At 33.3% G+C, this 13,870-nt stretch overlaps 1 protein-coding gene across 5 annotated transcripts in view; it reads left to right on the top strand.

Moving 5' to 3' along the window:
- LOC140434859 (uncharacterized) overlaps positions 1-13,870 on the top strand; it is a 37,729-nt gene that overhangs the window by 5,634 nt on the left and 18,225 nt on the right. For all 5 annotated transcript variants that reach the window (XM_072523439.1, XM_072523436.1, XM_072523435.1 and 2 more), the window contains exons 3-6: positions 3,106-3,249; positions 6,640-6,707; positions 6,763-6,798; positions 7,388-13,006. In XM_072523439.1, the coding sequence (XP_072379540.1) occupies positions 3,106-3,249; positions 6,640-6,707; positions 6,763-6,798; positions 7,388-13,006 (5,867 nt within the window). The remainder of the gene's footprint in view (positions 1-3,105; positions 3,250-6,639; positions 6,708-6,762; positions 6,799-7,387; positions 13,007-13,870) is intronic.

Below are 13,870 nucleotides of genomic sequence, written 5' to 3'. Positions count from 1 at the left end.
TTCTTTTATTACAAAAATTACATTTTTATGGAATACAGGGACCAGTATTAAAATGGATAAAATCATTTCTCACAGATAGGTCGCAAAAGGTATGCCTGCAGAAAAGGGGATGCAAGGTTTACACTGATCCTATCAATTTAAAATTAGGCATACCACAGGGGAGTGTCCTGGGGCCTTTTCTCTTTTTGGTCTACATAAACAATCTTCCAAATGCGGTGGTTAGTAGTTCCTCAAACCTTGTAAATTTCGCTGATGACTCAAATGGGCTTTTCTGGGAAAAAACTTTAGAAACACTCCTCACAGTGGCAGAGCAAATTCTAAGCAATACTGAACAGTGGTTCAGTGGAAATCGGTTGTTGCTTAATACTAATAAGACAGTTTTTGTCTACTTTAGAACCAGCCAGTCACAAGAACAGTTTCCAGATACAATTAATTTTCTATCACAAAACACGGAACCTGCTAGATCAGTTAAATTTCTTGGTATTCGTATTGACCAGAATCTGAATTGGGGGGAACAAATACAAAATACAACAAAAAACTGAATAGAACCTGCTACTCATTAAGAGTGTTAAAGAGCTATCTAGACCAGGGGATTTTACTATCAGTATATTACACAAACTTTTATTCTGTTATGCGATATGGAGTAATCTTCTGGGGTGCTGCAGTAGATAGCTCAACTGTCTTTATAGTCCAAAAAAAGGAAGTCCGTGTGATCTTTTAATTGAAGGCGGGAGAATCCTGTAGAGGCCGATTCAAATCACTCAATATACTCACTTTCTCAGCCATCTATATATTTGAATGTATTATGTTCCTTTTTAAAATTTTTTCTTTGTTTTGTCACCTGCTTCCCAATCATGAATATAATACAAGACGCCTTCATTTGAATTTGCCACTTCACAGATTGTCTATAACAGAGAGAAGTCCTTTGTATATGTGTGTTAAATTTTATAATAGTCTACCATCTGATATTCAACAGGAAACACACTATAAAGCTTTTAAAAGAAAGGTTTTTCAACACCTAGTTGACATTGAGCCCTATACTGTGGCGGAGTACCTGGCTTATCCTTGATCAGCATGTTTAATTTGTAATCTTAATATATTTTAAATGTGTGTTGTCAATATATATTTTTTTAATCTGTAATTAATAATGTGACGTTATTTGCTCAATTATGTTTAAAAATTTATGCAAATAAAAATTTACTCTACTCTACTCTATTGCTTATCATTATCTTGTAAAAATAACAGTTTTGATAGCAGCTTTCCTTTTATCCTGTTTTGTTGCTGGAATTTAACGGGTAACTTTAATAAGCGTGTTACCATCGATGTTAATGAATAGATAAATATTAATGGCTACAGGGACTTGATGATAGCAACTCAGTCCCCGTAGACACTTCGTCTCAGGACCAGCAACTTCATGTAGAGTCATATGTTGCCATGTTAGCATATCCACTGGTAACTTTAACATCCTAATATATAAGAATAAATAATAATGTAGACCAAATTGTAACATATAAATTTTAACGGGTTTTTACCCAGATATTTAGTGGCTCAAAACATGTACACCTAGACACTGATGATGGAATATGGATTCCGAAAACGTTTTGTCTTCATGACCAAGCCCGTTTGGGTTTTTTTAATTTTATATACCTTTTATAAAGGATTTTAACAAAAATTTTTTGTACAATATAACTGTCAACTTTTTGCAAATTTCATATTCACATTGAGAGCACATAAAAACTTCAGATCCAGCTGCCATCTTGTTCCCTTTTTCATTGAATAATTAATGAAATTTATAAAATTATTGATTGGTCCTCGTATATTGAAGAAATAAGTTCTGCTTTTAGTAATGTTACTAGTTTTTGTTTGTTAGTCATTAGTGGTTTTGTTTTTATGTTTGAGAAACATTCAATAATCAACTAATTCTAACTGGTTTAATAGATCATCTAGTTTTCTGATGATTAAATTATAAATTAAATGATCAGAATCAGCATATTGTCATAACAAAAATGATAATAAAATGAATTTTTTTAATTCAGTATTTTTTCCTAAAAATTTACTATAAATAGAAAGAAACCTATAAACCCACCACTTTCTTTTCAATAACTATCTTATTTGTACATAACAGTTGGTATTACATAAGGTAAGTGTCTCATGTATTCATCTGTTTTCAGAAATATGCTACTATGAAGTAAATAGTTTTCTTCACCTTGGTCTACTGAATTTTTAATCTGAAAAAAACTAATTGATATTTGCTTTCCTTCCTTTCCTTTGGTCATTCTTCTTATTATATTGAGTTGTGTAGTCTTATCTTCTTTCTAATTTAGTTATTTTTCTAGTATATTGCATTAATGAATAGTAATTTGCATTGATATAATTTTACTTTCTTGTTTTACTGTCATTGATTTGACTTCTCTAAGTTATTGTTAAAGTCATATGATTTCCTCACATTTACTGATGGGCCAAAACCACACGAATGATTAGGAATATGGTCCTAACAATAATCTATCAATAGCTCTTTTAATATATATATATATATATATAATGTATTTAATTTATTCAATAGGTGTACAAGAAAGAGATGACTTTTTCACATTAAAAATATGCTATAGAATTATAAAATGAAATCATCAAAGCCTGGAAAAGATATTTGTGGTCAAACACCTTCTTCTTCCTAGGTTCCTTCTCGTTTGAGGTCAGCCATTATGCAGCAAATGCCTATGGGATAGAGTAGTTCCATGTTTTTTAAATACAATTTTTATTTCTGTTTATGTCTCTTATCCTATGTATTTTCCTTTCTATTATGAATTGCCGTTGCTTATACATCTCATGTAGCATTATAAGTTCCAAATATGACATTTCTCTTAGTTTTATTGTGTTTACAAGCTGTGGTTGGGTGTTCATAATTCAGGATTGCTTAATTCGTTGTTTTGCTGGTACAACTTACAATGTATTTGTTTTTATTTGTATAACTTATCACTTATCCTGCTTAATTCACAATGATTTCAAACTTGTTAGGATTTGCTAATATTCATTATTTTCATACTGATTTTTTGCTGCAATGAAAATTGTATAAGTTGTTTTAAAATGTATATATATTTTTTTCAGACTACAATTACCAACCATTCAGAGTGCAATCCCATAAAAGTTAATAATATTATTGTAAGAAACAGTAGAAAACTATGTAATAATGATATGATCCAAGTTGTAACCAAAAAATTCCAGTACAAAAAGAGTGTTATCAAAAATGAGGTAAGTTTACCAATATATTATGAATTTTTAAATGTATCTACCTTATGTGTTCAAAAGCTAAAAAGAGTAGATTTGAATTATGTTGCCTGCCAGCTTGGTTGTGATTATTTGAAATACAACCAATTTTACACAAGAGAAATATACTTAAATTTGACAAAAGAAACTGAAATTGTCATTTGTGTTTGAGATTTTTTTATTGCATTAAGTTAGAATTAAATTGTATTATTTACTCTCAAATATAAATTGAATGCTAATTACAAGCGGACATTGCTAGATATGTGTCGTCACTGACAATGCTGATGTCTTTTATTTTAACACAAATTTAAAAAACAACTAAAAACGATTCGAGATCTGAAAATTTTAGGAGCAGAAGTTTTCGATAGCGAACTTTTTAATGAAAATCCTTTCTTCTTCTTTATGTGCCATCTTCGCGACGGAGGTTGGCAATCATCATGGCTATTCTGATCTTAGATGCTGCCTCTGAATAGTTTGATTGATGTGCATCCGTACCATTCCCTCAAGTTATGTAACTATGAGATTCTTCTCCTTTCAGCTTTCGTGTCTTGATGGTTTCCATCAAAATCCTTTGAACATGTGCTATTTCCGGTTATACCAGAAATAGTCCCTAAATTCGTTATTTCTAGGGGTACTTTGTTGAGCATACATTCAGTCTAAATGTTACTGTTTTGGCATTTAACTTTTTTGGAAATAGTAGGCGATTTTGGACACTTGGTAAATTCAGAATATCTGAAAAACAGGTAAAGCTTATATCTATCTTGAGTGTGCCACCACTGCATAGAAGACGAAAGAAACTTAATTTTCTACATATGCAAAGCTCTACATTACATGACATCATTGGCGGGAATTTTTAAATTTAAGGTAATAGGCAATTTATATATCAAGTGTGCGACATCTGCATCTGCAGGAGCATGAAAGTCTGCTTAGAGTATTGTGGTGTCCAAATTGATTCGAAAGTTCTGCAATTGAGGATGCGAATATTCACTATATCCCTAATAGAGACCATGCCTAAAGTGTAGAGACTGTAAATGTTGCAAAAGTTGGTATCCACTCGATATTAAAATAGTTTTTTACGCATTTTATTTATTAGCCAAATAAATACCTTTGCCACAAAACTTGTTTGTATAATCTTAGTTTACTTCTAATGGTATTACAACACTTTGTGGGTCTTGGCCTGCTTAACAATGTTCTTCCATTCGGCCCTATCAGATACTTTCCTTCGCCACTGCCTGATGTTCATGGTTTTAACATCTTCCTCTACATCGTCTATCCGCCTCTAACTGGTCCTTCCTTTTGTCCTATTTGTTAGGGGTTTTCATCTCTAGATTACTTTCATTATCTATTCTAGCTCAATTATCTGGTATTCTTTCTTGAGTGGTCAAGCCAGTTTAGTCTTTGTGACTTTACAGATCTAACGATATCTATGTTTTGCATCAATTCATTCAGCTCATGGTTCATTTTTATTCTCTACCAACTCTAAAATGTGTTGGTCTAAATATCTTTCTTGATATTTTGCGCTAAAATATTCTCAAAAGGTGGAGGCATATTCGTAGGTATGGTTGTCTACCTTCAGATTCTCAGGTCGATTTGACTTTGTGCAATTCATATACACTGCTTGACAATTGATAAGGATCTTAATTAATATTTCAAATATTTTAAAAGGTTGTTGACTTCGTAGTATTTTTTTTACTACTATAGTAAATATAAATAATCAAAAGCAAAAATAAAATATTCTAACAAGAAAACCAATTTATTGAAATAAAGTAACATAAAATTGTGTTCTACAAAATCTTTCCTTTTTCTTACTATTGATACTGTTTGTTTTACCTTTTTCTTATACTTTTACTATAAGATCTAACATCCGTTATGGAGGTTGCCCATCTCTTAGATATTAATATATGATCAAATTGACTAAATTTATTAATACCAGGTATCATCCAGGTTCCTTTATGAATATTTCTGTGGGGGAAACACATATTAACTACTCTGCGTTTATTTGCCATTGCCAACTGTACCATTCTTATACCATTGTTACTGTGCCCAGGACTATAACTGCATCTCCCTTTTGCACATTTTCACATTCTTGTAGTTGTTCGTAGAATTGATAGGTTACTAGTTCATCTTCTGTTTCTGTTGAGGTATGGATATTAATAATTGTAATATTATGAAATTTATCACATATACCCATTTTTTATATTCTTTCATTAACTAGAGAGAAACCCAATATCAACCTGCAGCATTTATGGTTTACCATAAAACCTACTCAAAAATCTCCTTGTCTTTCTGCTCCAGAGTAGTATAAACTATAGTCTTTTTATTTCATGCCCTTTAAACTGATTTCATGGTGAGCGACTACATCTTCATATTTCTGCAGTTCCTGGCCAATACTTTGCATTTTGCCTGCCTGCAGCATGGTTTGGAAATTCCAGGTTCCCAGTCGCAATTCCATTGTTAAGTCCTTATTTCGTAGCTTTGGTCGTTGTCTGTTAGCTCATCCGGTTTGTAAATAGTTCATAGCATTTCTGATAGCTGAGTTTAAGGTGAACAGGTTATCTGCCTATTGCACCTGAGTCCGGTGCTAGGGCTGCTGGCTATAACTTCTGAACCAGCCTCTGTTTACTCTAGTTATAGTAGCTAGGCATTTCCTCCTGGCAAATGGTGATATGTTATGTGTTAGGTTAGGGTTATACCGCCCATGTTCAGTCAGGGGTTGGGGAATAGGAATTAGGGTTTAGGACAGCAGGAGTGTTACTCCATTCAGTCGCCTTTTACGACAAGCAGGAGAAACTGTGCGGATATTCTTCTTTGATGACCTGTACCTCACACAGGGATTTTTCTAGATAATTCTAGGTGTTACAGTTTTTCCGCTGATACTCAGCCACCAGAGCCTCGTTTGTGATAACAGGGTTCACCAACGTGAAGGTGAGGTTGACTTTTGAGTAGGAGAGGCTCTTTGAGACGCATCACTATTCCATTAAAATCCCTTATAACCCTGTATAATCTTAGTAATCTGAACATAAAAAGTAAATACAAGACTTAGAACCAAGTATTTGTCAAAAAATCAGTTAAATTAGAAAATATACAAATTTATATATTGTCCCTAATAATTTGGCTACCCACTGTAAATTAGCTTTTTTTAGTAAAAACTAAAAAACTACTCTTTTTAGTTTTTAATAATAGCTAGGTAGGCTCAAAACTGAAGAATATAAATATCAGCAAATCAAGAAGAAAAATGTTACATATTAATTCTAACTCTTAAACTGGCGATTGCAGGTTGACAGCTAGATAATTTTTCCAATTGTCCAGTTGACAGCTAGATAAAATTGTCTTTGTAACTAATAATTCTAATTGAATTTTTGTCTTTTTTTTCAGGTTACTAAAACACATAAAAAGTCACTAACTCCTTTCAAGAAAAGTACAAAGAAATCTCCTACATTAAAGTAAGATCTATTTTGCTTGTAATTTTGTCCTTATTAATTTTTCTTATATTTTTAGGACCAAGGCAGTGACTCCAAGATTTCAAGCAATCAGGTAAATTTAATCTATTTCAAATAGTGTCTATATGTATAATATAATAACATATTTCCATGACCCTGAGTTTATTTACTGATTACTATAAACATTGCATAGCTTTCAAATTTATATTATAGTAATAATTACTGCAAACAAATCTAATTTCTGAATTTATAGGCGTTGATCTGGTATTATTATTTCTTCCTTACTTTTCATCTGTCCGTGGCTGCAGTAGAAATTATCAAAGCCAGCGATATCATGATTTTTCCACTGATTTATTCAGTTAGCGAGACTATTACTACAGTAGCATCATTTTGAACTTTTGACAATGTCTGCTGACAACAGGCAGATGGTCGGGAATAAATAATTTCACACTCTATGGCTTAAAAAATTGGAAACAATGTATTACAAAACATAGATCCATAAAACCTTACTGATCTGAATAATTTTGTGGATTAGTATAAACACAATAAATTATTTATGTAGCATTGAGAGGAATAATACTGTTTATATTATGATATAACAACATTTGGAACATTATGAGTTATTATATTTTTATCTAATACTGGGGCACACAAAGTTTATGTAATTTTTATTTTGTTTTCAGTTCCAAAATTGCCTTACCTTTTAGGGCAAAACGACGACTTTCATTAAATACACCTGCTTATACAAGTACTACACATGTTACTATTTCAAAAATGGGATCCAAGACGCCAAAACTGTCTTTAATACCACAACCAAAGACTACTCCATGGAAAGATACCTTCAGAAAATCAAGTGTAAAGGAAGTTCCGAGTAAAAAATCCATTGGTACTAAATTATGTTTATTATCAGAAGGAAAGAAATCTCTAACTCGAAGGAGTCGGAATAAATTAGCTTCTGATGAATCAGAAAGACTACGAATGTCTTCATGTACTTCTTATTCTCCATTGAACACATCCCTTTCAAGAGAAATCAGTAGTGAAGATGAAAATATTTTCCAAAGCGATTTAACTAATAAATCAAATATTTCATATAAAAATGATGTTCCTAAGGAGAAAACCCCAATTCAAAGAAGAAGCATTAAGAGTAAATCAGAAACAAAAGTTTTACCGAACGCCAGAAAAGGTTTAACCTATTCTACAAGTAAACGTTCTTCCACTACGAAAAAAATTTCTTCATCTGCTAAAACAATGAAAGATTTGTCGGCCATACAAAATGCTTCCCCTATAAAAATACTATCTGCCAGAAAAAGTTTGCACATTAACACCAATGTTACAAGTCCCAGGGCAAGAAAATCTTTAAAATTCAATAAGTCAGAAAAAGGTACATTTGAATTTTCTGGTCTGGAAGAAGAAATATTTGCCAGATCTCAATTGTCAGTACAATTAGACTCAACAGATACTGATGACAGTATTTCTGATATAAAAAATGTATCAGCAAGAAAAAGTAGTAAGAATCGTTCAAGAAAATCATTGAATATTAGCCAACCTGAAAGTGAGATTACTAATATTTCCGCTATCGAAAAATATCCATCTTCTTCGAGAATTTCTTCCTCAATAAAAAGTTTTCGCACTCCAGTTGCCAGAAATTCAATTAAAAGCAATAAATCATCTACAGATTGTAGTATGTCGCCTTTGATGGTATCTTCCCCCACAAAAAGTGTTCAGATAAATCAATCTAAGATTGACGATTTCAATAATTCAGATGTTGAAATTAATTTCTCTCCAACAAGAGTTTCTTCTACAAGGAAAAGTGCAGTTGTTTCTGATGTAGGGAAAGCTGCCGCAATAGATCAGTCTTCCACAAGTCATTCATTTCGAAGAAATAGTTTTGGACGGTCTGTTAACGTTAATCAATCAGGTGATGAATCTCTGGAAAACGCCGAACTTGAAGAAAGTGGATCCCTTGAAATTTCTTCAATTTCTAGAAAATCCACTAAAAGTAATAAATCTTTGAAAGAGGTCGCCAAAAGATCTGGAGGTATTAGTAAATCTTTGAACACATCTTCCATTCATCCTGAAATTGCAGATTTATCTCCAGCAAAAACTTCCATAAATAAGAGTCTTCAGAGCAATGTTTCAAGATCTGCAAAAATGAATGTGTCACAAGTTCATCTAGATGTGCTTTCTCCAAGGGTACCTTTGAAGAAAAGTATGAAAACCCCCAAATCTACAAAAGACACCAGCAATCAGTCCACAATAGAGGATCCTAATATTTCTAAAGTTTCATCTGTAGGAAGTGTGAAAATAAGTCCTAGAAAATCAATTAGAGATATTAAAACACCTAAATCTGCACAAACCAGTAAATCAATAAAAAAGGAGCTTGACACTTCTGAAATTAATGATGTATTCTCTAGACAGTCCACAAAGATCAGTCAGGAAGAAAATAGATCTTTCGAGAATTCCGAAATTGGAGAAAATTTTATAAAAACAAGACTTTCTTCTCCACGGAAAAGTATTAAATCCCTTAAAGATGTCAGAAACAGCCAATCAACTGATGATGATCTAGTTAATTCTGAGGTTGAAAATGTATCACCTTCAAGAGTGTCTTCACAACGAAAAGCTGCTGCTCAAAACTCGACGAAAATCGATCAGTCTTTAGTGGATAATTTTATTACAAGTTCAGAAATTGATGAAAATGTCTCTCCTGTAAGAGCTGCTCCCTCAAGGAAAAGTCTGAAAACGCCTAATTCCGTACAGACCAATCAGTCTCTAAATAAAAATCTTAATTCGAACAATAAAAATGTATCTCATATTAGAGTTTCATCAGCAACAAAAAAACCAGAAACATCTATAAATGTCTCTCTTAGCAGTTCTGAAATTGATGACAATTTATCTCCTGTAAGACCTTCTTCCGTGAGAAAGAGTTTAAAATCTAGTTCTATAAATCGGGATAAATCTCTTGGTAGTTCTGACGTCGAGGAATATAGTTCTTCCGCAAGAAACTCTCTCAGAAAGAGTACTAAAACTCTTAGTTCCACCAAGGCCAACCAGTCAGCAAAGGAGCTTCTTAAAAATTCGGAAACTACCAGTATTTCTTCCACAAGAGCTTCACTTAAAGAGAAACGTTCTACTTCTGGGTCTAGAAGATCTGGAAAATCAGAACTGGCTATAAATGTATCTCTTAGCAATTCTGAAGTTGAAGACAATTTGTCTCCTGTAAGACTTTCTTCCGCGAGAAAAAGTTTAAAATCGAGATCTCTAAATCGGGATAAATCTCGTGGTAGTTCTGACGTCGAGGAAGATAGTTCTCCCGCAAGAAACTCTCTCAGAAAGAGTACCAAAACTCCTAGTTCCACCAAAGCCAACCAGTCAACACAGGAACCTTTTACCAGTTCTGAAAATACCAGTATTTCTTCTACAAGAGCTTCACTTACAGAGAAACATTCTATTCCTGAGTCTCGAAGATCTCGAAAAACAGATCAGCTTCTAGATATATCTCTTAGTAATTCTGAGCTTGAAGATAATTTTTCTTCTGTAAGACGTTCTTCCACGAGAAAAAGTTTAAAATCAAGGTCTCTAAATCGGGATAAATCTCTTGGTATTTCTGACGTCGAGGACTATAGTTCTCCCGCAAGAAACTCTCTCGGAAAGGATTCCAAAACTCCTAGTTCCACCAAAGCCAACCAGTCAGCACAAGATACTCTTAACAATTCGGAAAATACTAGTTTTTCTTCCACAAGAGCTTCACTTAAAGAAGAACATTATGTTCCTAGGTCTCGAAGATCTGGAAAAACAGATCAGCTTCTAAATGTATCTCTTAGTAATTCTGAACTTGAAGATAATTTTTCTCCTGTAAGACCTTCTTCCGAGAGAAAAAGTTTAAAATCGAAATCTATAAATCGGGATAAATCTCTTGGTGGTTCTGACGTCGAGGAATATAGTTCCCCCACAAGAAACTCTCTCAGAAAGAGTACCAAAACTCCTAGTTCCACCAAAGCTAACCAGTCAACACAGGAACCTCATAACAGTTCTGAAAATACCAGTATTTCTTCTACAAGAGCTTCACTTACAGAGAAACATTCTATTTCTGGGTCTCGAAGATTTGGAAAAACAGATCAGCTTCTAAATGTATCTCTTAGTAATTCCGAACTTGAAGATAATTTTTCTCCTGTAAGACCTTCTTCCGCGAGAAAAAGTTTAAAATCGAAATCTATAAATCAGGATAAATCTCTTGGTAGTTCTGACGTCGAGGAATATAGTTATCCCGCAAGAAATTCTCTCAGAAAGAGTACCAAAACTAATAGTTCCGCCAAAGCCAACCAGTCAACACAGGAACCTCTTAACAATTTTGAAAATACCAGTATTTCTTCTACAAGAGCTTCACTTACAGAGAAACATTCTATTTCTGGTTATGGAAGATCTGGAAAAACACGAGAGGCTCTAAATGTATCTCTTAGCAGTTCTGAGTTTGATGACAATTTGTCTCCTATAAGACCTTCCGCGAGGAAAAGTTTAAAATCGAGGTCTATTAATCGCGATGAATCTCTTGGTAGTTCTGACGTCGAGGAATATATTTCCCCCGCAAGAAACTCTCTCAGAAAGAGTAGCAAAACTCCTAGTTCCACCAAAGCTAACCAGTCAACACAGGAACCTCATAACAGTTCTGAAAATACCAGTATTTCTTCTACAAGAGCTTCACGTACAGAGAAACATACTATTTCTGGGTATCGAAGATCTGGAAAAACAGGAGAGGCTCTAAATGTGTCTCTTAGCAGTTCTGAGGTTGAAGACAATGTATCTCTTGTAAGACCTTCCCCGAGAAAAAGTTTAAAATCGAGGTCTCTAATTGGGGATAAATCTCTTGGTAGTGCTGACATCGGAGAATACGCTTCTCCCACAAGAAACTCTATCAGAAAGAGTACCAAAACTCCTAGTTCCACCAAAGCCAACCAGTCAACACAGGAACCTCTAACCAGTTCTGAAAATACCAGTATTTCTTTTATAAGAGCCTCGCTTACAGGGAAACATTCTATTCCTGGGTCTCGAAGATCTGGAAAAACAGATCAGCTTCTAAATGTATCTCTTAGTACTTCCGAAGTTGAAGACAATTTCTCTCCTGCAGGACATTCTTCCGCGATAAAAAGTTTAAAATGGAGATCTCTAAATCGGGATAAATCTCTTGGTATTTCTGACGTCGAGGAATATAGTTCTCCCGCAAGAAACTCTCTCAGAAAGAGTACCAAAACTCCTAGTTCCACCAAAGCCAACCAGTCAACACAGGAACTTCTTAACAGTTTTGAAAATACCAGTATGTCTTCTACAAGAGCTTCATTTACAGAGATACATTCTATTTCTGGCTATCGAAGATCTGGAAAAACAGGAGAGGGTCTAAATGTATCTCTTAGTAGTTCTGAAATTGATGACAATGTGTCTCCTGTAAGACTTCCTTCCTCAAGAAAGAGTATCCAAACCCCGGGCTCCGTTGAACATAAATCGGGACTAAAAAATATGGGATCTGATCTTAAAACAAATTCATCAAAGTCAGCAAAAAGAAGTAAATCTATGAATCAATCCGTGGATTCTCTTGATAGATCGATTTACTCAAGTCCTACTAAGATGCCCACGTCTTTGAACTTCACTATATCGACAATGACAGATTCAGAATCAGAAGAATTAAAGAATCCAAGAGTTTCCTCGACGCGGAAAAGTGCATCTAAAAGTCGAAGATCTGTAAAGAGTTTCCTTCCTGACACAGATCTTGGTACAAGCTTTGATTCACTTGATATGTCGAATGTAGAATATAACCAAAGTTCAGTTGAAGCATATTCTGTATCTCCTTTAAAATCCAGACGAAAACCAATATCTCCAAAATCATCGGTAAAATTAGACCACATTTATTCAAGACGAACTGATTCGATAAGCAATATTAATATTTCAATTGAAGACAATGATTTAAATATCAGTTCACTATCAAGTATACTTAATAACAATCAAGCTCGAAGGTCATCAAGAACTAGAAAATCAACCGCGGAAAATGATTTTGACTACAGTTCAAGTTCAAGAAAATACAGAGATACCGATACAGGTTCCGGTAATTATTCTCTTTCCTCTACAATTCCTTTGCAAACTGATGTATCAGTAATATCAATAGCAACAAGCCGTACATCTTCTAATATTGCAGACGAAAGTACTTTGGAAAATGTTACAAATTCTTTAGATACCAGTATATCGTCTAGACGAGTCAGATCAACTACCGTTAGCGTTGTTGACTTAACAACTCCTACTAGTCCCAAACGAAGCAGGTAAGATTCTTTCATTACTATTATTTACGATTACATATTCTAATAGTCTCAAAATGTTTAAAAACAATACATTAGGAGATTCACTTGTGGATACTTCATGAAAATATTAGATTTTATCAATGTGTTATTAGGTTAATTTGAAGTCACCTATGCAAAGTTGGTTAGGCGACCTCTATAGATTTGGCTTACAGGCGTATTCTATTCGCTATGTGCAAGTTTCGAAGAGCGACACCTAGTGGCATAAATCAGCGAAGGTGTTAGCACTATTAATATTTTAGCTTAATTGCTTTTATTAACTTATATAAGATGCAAATAAAGTGACTTAAATTTATTTAATACAACAAAACTGTAAAAATTCAGAAGTATATTTTTTACGTTTAGATTTCATTATTTGACATTTAAGATTGAGGTTATGAGATTATTAAAAGGTAAACATTGTATGTAGTAAATAAAAATAAATATTAAATTGTAGTATTACTATTAATATGGATACAATAATAAAAACTGGATTACAGAAAATAAATCATAAAATACCTTTCCAACCAACTATCATATCCACTGTAAAATACAATTAATAATTGCATATCATATCAATATTTTGGGGCGACATTAACGCCCGATTTCATAATGACAACCTAAAGTACACTTTAACTAATGTTCATTTTAGACTAAATTGCAATATATTCAATCCTTTCAAAGAAACATACATGACATTGGTTTAAATAATTAATTCTTTTCCTGTCAACTTTTGGGTGGCGTAATCCGAACTTGAAGAAATATTTAGCATTTTTTTCAATTTGAAAAAACATAAAATTGTAAATAAACTTGAAGCACCATGATTATTATTGAAATTTACACATTAAA

The sequence above is a fragment of the Diabrotica undecimpunctata genome, chromosome 2 (genome assembly GCF_040954645.1).
Source record: "Diabrotica undecimpunctata isolate CICGRU chromosome 2, icDiaUnde3, whole genome shotgun sequence".
Classification (NCBI taxonomy): Eukaryota; Metazoa; Arthropoda; class Insecta; order Coleoptera; family Chrysomelidae; genus Diabrotica; species Diabrotica undecimpunctata.
Note: the sequence above shows the minus strand (reverse complement) of the source record. Positions and strands in the feature narration are given on the sequence as shown.